General features: G+C 35.9%; 1 protein-coding gene across 1 annotated transcript in view; it reads left to right on the plus strand.

The window, feature by feature from the left end:
* ZC3H7A (zinc finger CCCH-type containing 7A) overlaps window positions 1–3,773 on the plus strand; it is a 21,839-nt gene extending 18,066 nt beyond the window's left edge. Inside the window, exons 19-22 of the mRNA XM_008949726.1 lie at window positions 441–549; window positions 1,341–1,474; window positions 1,827–1,990; window positions 2,839–3,773. Of these exons, the coding sequence (XP_008947974.1) occupies window positions 441–549; window positions 1,341–1,474; window positions 1,827–1,990; window positions 2,839–3,028 (597 nt within the window). The 3' untranslated portion in view covers window positions 3,029–3,773. The remainder of the gene's footprint in view (window positions 1–440; window positions 550–1,340; window positions 1,475–1,826; window positions 1,991–2,838) is intronic.
* The last annotated feature ends 1,112 nt before the right edge of the window (window positions 3,774–4,885 follow it).

Raw genomic sequence — 4,885 nt, forward strand, 5'->3', positions numbered from 1 at the left:
TGGTTTCATCAGTTCTGCAGAAATTGCCACTGGAATTGGTGGAATATGTTTATAGTGTTTTTACAGAGTTCAGCCTTAGAAGAGAAATGATCTCACATGGTATTACTGAAGCCCTTTCTCATCAATGGAAGTTAATAACTTTTTAAGTGCTTTAAGTTGTTAACTATTTCCAGTCAGTATTTCAGAAATAGTTTAAACCATATCTATGGTTTGGTAATCTGGTAGGAGGCAGAAAGCAGTCACAGTACTTGTGTCCAGCACTTTGATTTTTCTATCTATAATATGTGCATTGTTTATAAAATAAACATGGTTTCATTTTTCATGTGATATGCCTGATTGGGAGGGGAAACACCAGCCAAGACTGAAAAAACAAATTAAAATCCTACTATCATCCATTTTACTTTATATTTGTATGGATATTTTTTTAATTCATGTTCCAGTTGTGCAATCACATTGCTTCAGGCAAAAAATGTCAGTATGATGGAAACTGCTCATTTGCTCACAGTCCTGAGGAAAGAGAGATGTGGACCTATATGAAGGAGAACAGCAGTAAGTAAAAGAGTAAATTGTACCTTGTTGTAGATCTGTTTGCTTTTCATTCTTAGTACTTTCTCTCACTGTCTTTTTTGTTGTTGTTTTTTCACTGTCTTCTGAATTTTGGGTTGGCTGGTTGATTTTTGTTAACCTTGCAGGTGTCTTGTTTTTAAATTTGAATACTAGATGGTATTCAAAAATGAATAGTAAATAAAAATAGCTGTATGATGTATTTGTTGCACATGCTAGGATTCTGTTAATGACATATATGGGGCAAGGTATCTGAAGCTATATGTGGAAGAATTTCCCCCCCCCCAGTATTTTTACTGGCAATTACAATTCACTTTCTAATGTTGATTTGTTATCCCATTAGAGCGTTACTGGGGAAATAATTGAAAATCAGAAGTAAAAAATGACAATGTCATGGTCTGCAAGAAAGCAGACTAAATTTACCAAAAATGGTAACACACTTTATATTATTACTTTGAAATTCAGGTATTGAAACACAGCACCACCATTATTATCTAGTGGCACTGGTGTTATCTGTACATTAGGTGCCTGTTCAGAAATGTCTAACTTCTTACTCTCCCCTGGACAGGCAGAAATGGGTCTTGGTAAGTAAATAGAGATTCATATTGCTCTTGGCTCTTATCTCTGAACTGTGTAACTGTCTACATTGTGTCCTTCCTTTTTTTCTTCTCACAGTAGGTGGGGACTGAATTATGCTTGCAAACAGTCATTTATCTAGTATTCTCAAACCCTTGCCTTAATTGCTAATTACTTATTTTAGCTTTTGCTCTCATTAGTTCAAGACTTGGAGCAGTTGTATGACATATGGCTAAAAAGTCAAAAACCAGAAAAAGGAGATGATACAGCTGCTCAGACTAACAAAGAAAATGGGAAGCAAATTCACATGCCAACCGACTATGCTGAAGTTACAGTGAGTAATCCCAAGTATCATTCTAAATTCAAACTTGTGGCTTTCTTGTTGGGTTTGGCCCCCATTCCCCCTCTGCCTTCCAGTCAGTAATGTACATTGTTGTAATTTTTTTGGTGCTTCCTTAGAAGCTACACTAAATCCAAACTTGAACTGGCACTGTAAAGCAGTTCTTCTGAATCCTCTAAAGCCAGTGGAGATCATAAACTTCAGGTGACTGTTTAAATAACTGCTGTCTAGCTCAACAACAATTTACAGGCCAACGCGAAGAAAACATTCAAAATGTATTTGGAGCAGCTCTGTGCTTACAGTATTGAATTCTCAATGTTTTATTTTCAAATTCCCTGTGAAACAGGTGGATTTTCACTGTTGGATGTGTGGGAAGAACTGTAATAGTGAGAAGCAATGGCAGGGTCACATTTCTTCTGAAAAGCATAAAGAGAAGGTTTTCCACACTGAGGATGATCAGAACTGTTGGCAGTATCGCTTTCCAACCGGATATTTTAGCATTTGTGATAGGTATGTGGGTTTTAAGATGTCAGAAATGCTGAAAAATTAGAGTTTATGGTGTAAATACTGAAGGTAGTTATTAATTTTGACAGACAGTGTTTCTAGTATTTCTTGCTTTGCATGCATCTTTCAGCAAGAAATTAAATAATTAACGGTATTTTACCATGTGCTATTGAAACTCGGGGAGTGACAAGGTGCAACCAAATTAATGCTTGTGTTATGTTAATGGAGTTGCAAGTTTATTGCAGCTCTGTGAAATATTATTGGTATTATTAGATGTTTACTTGGGCATCTGCATAGTAATTACTTGTGAAACACAAGAACACTGCCTAGCTGGACAGTGATATTGGAGCTTTAAGGCAAGTAGAAACTTAACAGCATCAAAACAAATTTTGACTCAAAAAAACCAACACCCCCCCAAAAAAAACCAAAAACCAACCAAACAAAAACAAACAACAAAAAACCAAAGGGTATTTAATTAGTTGGGTTTTTTTAAACAGTAATAATTCTTTAGCTTAGTGAGTTCATAGGGTATTCATTTACCTGATAATTTGACCTGATGAAATTAAAGGTTTCAGGCATTAAAGAACTCAGTACAGTGGGAGCAGGAAGGACTGAAAGAGCTATATCTTGTCCTCTATAAAGGACACCTCTATATTTGACACCTGAGAAAGGAAAATAGAATAACATGTTGAACAGAGTTGGTATCATCTTACTTAAAAAGTAAATACTCTTCCAGCTATTTTTTTTTTGTCTCTAATCAGTGTAATTGAAAAACTTGATCAGAAAAAAATACCTAGATACAATAGTGATCATGATAATTTTATGAAAACACTATCTGAAACCTGTCTTAACAGATATATGGCTGGTACTTGCACGGAAGGAAACAACTGTAAATTTGCCCATGGAAATGCTGAACTCCATGAGTGGGAAGAACGAAGACAAGTTTTAAGAATGAAGCTCAGCAAAGCAAGAAAAGACCACTTGATTGCTCCCAGTGATAATGACTTTGGAAAATATAGTTTTTTGTTTAAAGATTTAAACTAATACTGAGATGACACATACATGTTATCAGCTGGAAGCATAAACCAGAAAATTTGACAATAATCAAAAGCATGTGACAGAAAAGCTGCAGGTTTTCTGCTTTTATTGGCATACATTGTTCCTCCTGAACAGCAAAATATAGTAGATTTAGGGGGATTGAGCAGACCTGTCTATGCTCTCATGAAACAGAGTGGTGATTAAAAAAATCTGAAGTATTACATGCTTACTCACCTTCTGTTGGACAGAAAGTTAGGAAATAGAAGGGGGGAGAAGAGAGGTTATAATATCTAGGAAGCCCCCTAGTATCAGTCCTTCAGTTGAAAAACTTTAAGGTATCAAGGTATTACAAAACAGAGTGTTATGGGCTAAGAAGAAAATGATGGATGAAAATTCTTCAGATCTTTTCATGGAGAGGATTTGTTTAAAACAAAGTTTGCTACTTATCTATATGTAGGTTGCTAAAAAGGATTTTCTTATTAAAGATTTTAAACAAAATAACCATTTAACTACAATATATGTTGAATGGGTATTTTTTTCTCTATTTGTATGTTTCAATATAATTTACTGAAAAAGGATCTTGGGAGGAAAAAATGTATTAATTTTTGAAAATGAAGTAGTTAAAATTCTGTTTCTTGGTCTTTGCTGTTTAAATGATGATTTTGAAAGATTACACTTGTATGTCAGTATTGTGTATTATTGTATGGACTAATGTTGCCTGTAATAAAGAGAACTTTACACAAAGCTGTTTTCTGCATGTAGCCTCTCAGGATTGAGATTTTGTAAAAGCAACCAATGATTTGCCTATTAGCAAAAGCTTGAGCACCTGTAGCTAAAGATTTCCTAAGTTGGCATTTGTATCTCCAGCTGCTTGTTTGCAATTTTCTGTATTATCATTAGCTCATCACATCACTAAAATAACAAAAATAGCCAACTAACTTGTGAAGTAGACAAGCATTTTGGAGCTACGTCGTGCTGGGATGTGTTTTCAGCCCTTTTGACTTGGGCATGAGCCACCACCTCAGCTGCAAGGTGGATGGTACTTTAAATTGCATTTCCTGCAGACCACAAGTTCTGGCTTCTCTGCAGATCATGCTTTCAGCTTTCTTTGTGTGGTCACTTAATTCCTATCTTTTCTTTAAAAAACAAACAAACAAACAAACCCCTAAGCTTATTTCATTCTTTTGAAGTAGCTAAAGCTAGGTTTTGTTTTTTCCCCATGACTTCTCCCTCCCCTCTAGAGTATTTTTCTCTGTTACTGGCTGACCTTGTAAAATTAGAGCTTTAAGAATGACTTCAGTAGTTTTCATGTAGTCATTGGCCATATATTGTGTATGTAAAATGTGTTGAACCAAAGTTCAGTAATGCCCATACACGTGACAAGCCTGGATGCTGTGTTCCTTCCACTTCATGAAATAAAAGCACAACAGATATTAAAACAACCTGTTAGGCTTCTGCTGTAGCTGGGGGAACTTGTGAAGTAACTGTTCCCTACAGGCTCTGCTGAAGCCTTTTTGAATGCAATGTACAGTAGGCATACAAAATTAGCTTGGTGCTGGAAATGCCACCTGCTGCAATGCTTATTTTTTACATTGTTTGTAATAAACTGAGCTTGAAATAGTGTGCTATGGACACTGTTACTTCTGTGACAAAACCCGATTGTATCGTGTGCCTTTTGGAATTGTTTTCTCAATTTTATGCTGTCATTGTTAAATGTAAGTGCTCTGTAAATTATTGGAAGTAATTCTAGACAAAACTAAACGTGAAATCCTTGTTCAGTAAGGACGGTGTGTAATCTTTAATGGCTGCGCTGCGCGGGCTGCCGGGGAACAGCTCGAGCCTCGCAGGACCGGAGGAATTACT

This window comes from Merops nubicus, unplaced genomic scaffold, assembly GCF_000691845.1.
Source record: "Merops nubicus isolate BGI_N331 unplaced genomic scaffold, ASM69184v1 scaffold50111, whole genome shotgun sequence".
NCBI classification, from domain to species: Eukaryota; Metazoa; Chordata; class Aves; order Coraciiformes; family Meropidae; genus Merops; species Merops nubicus.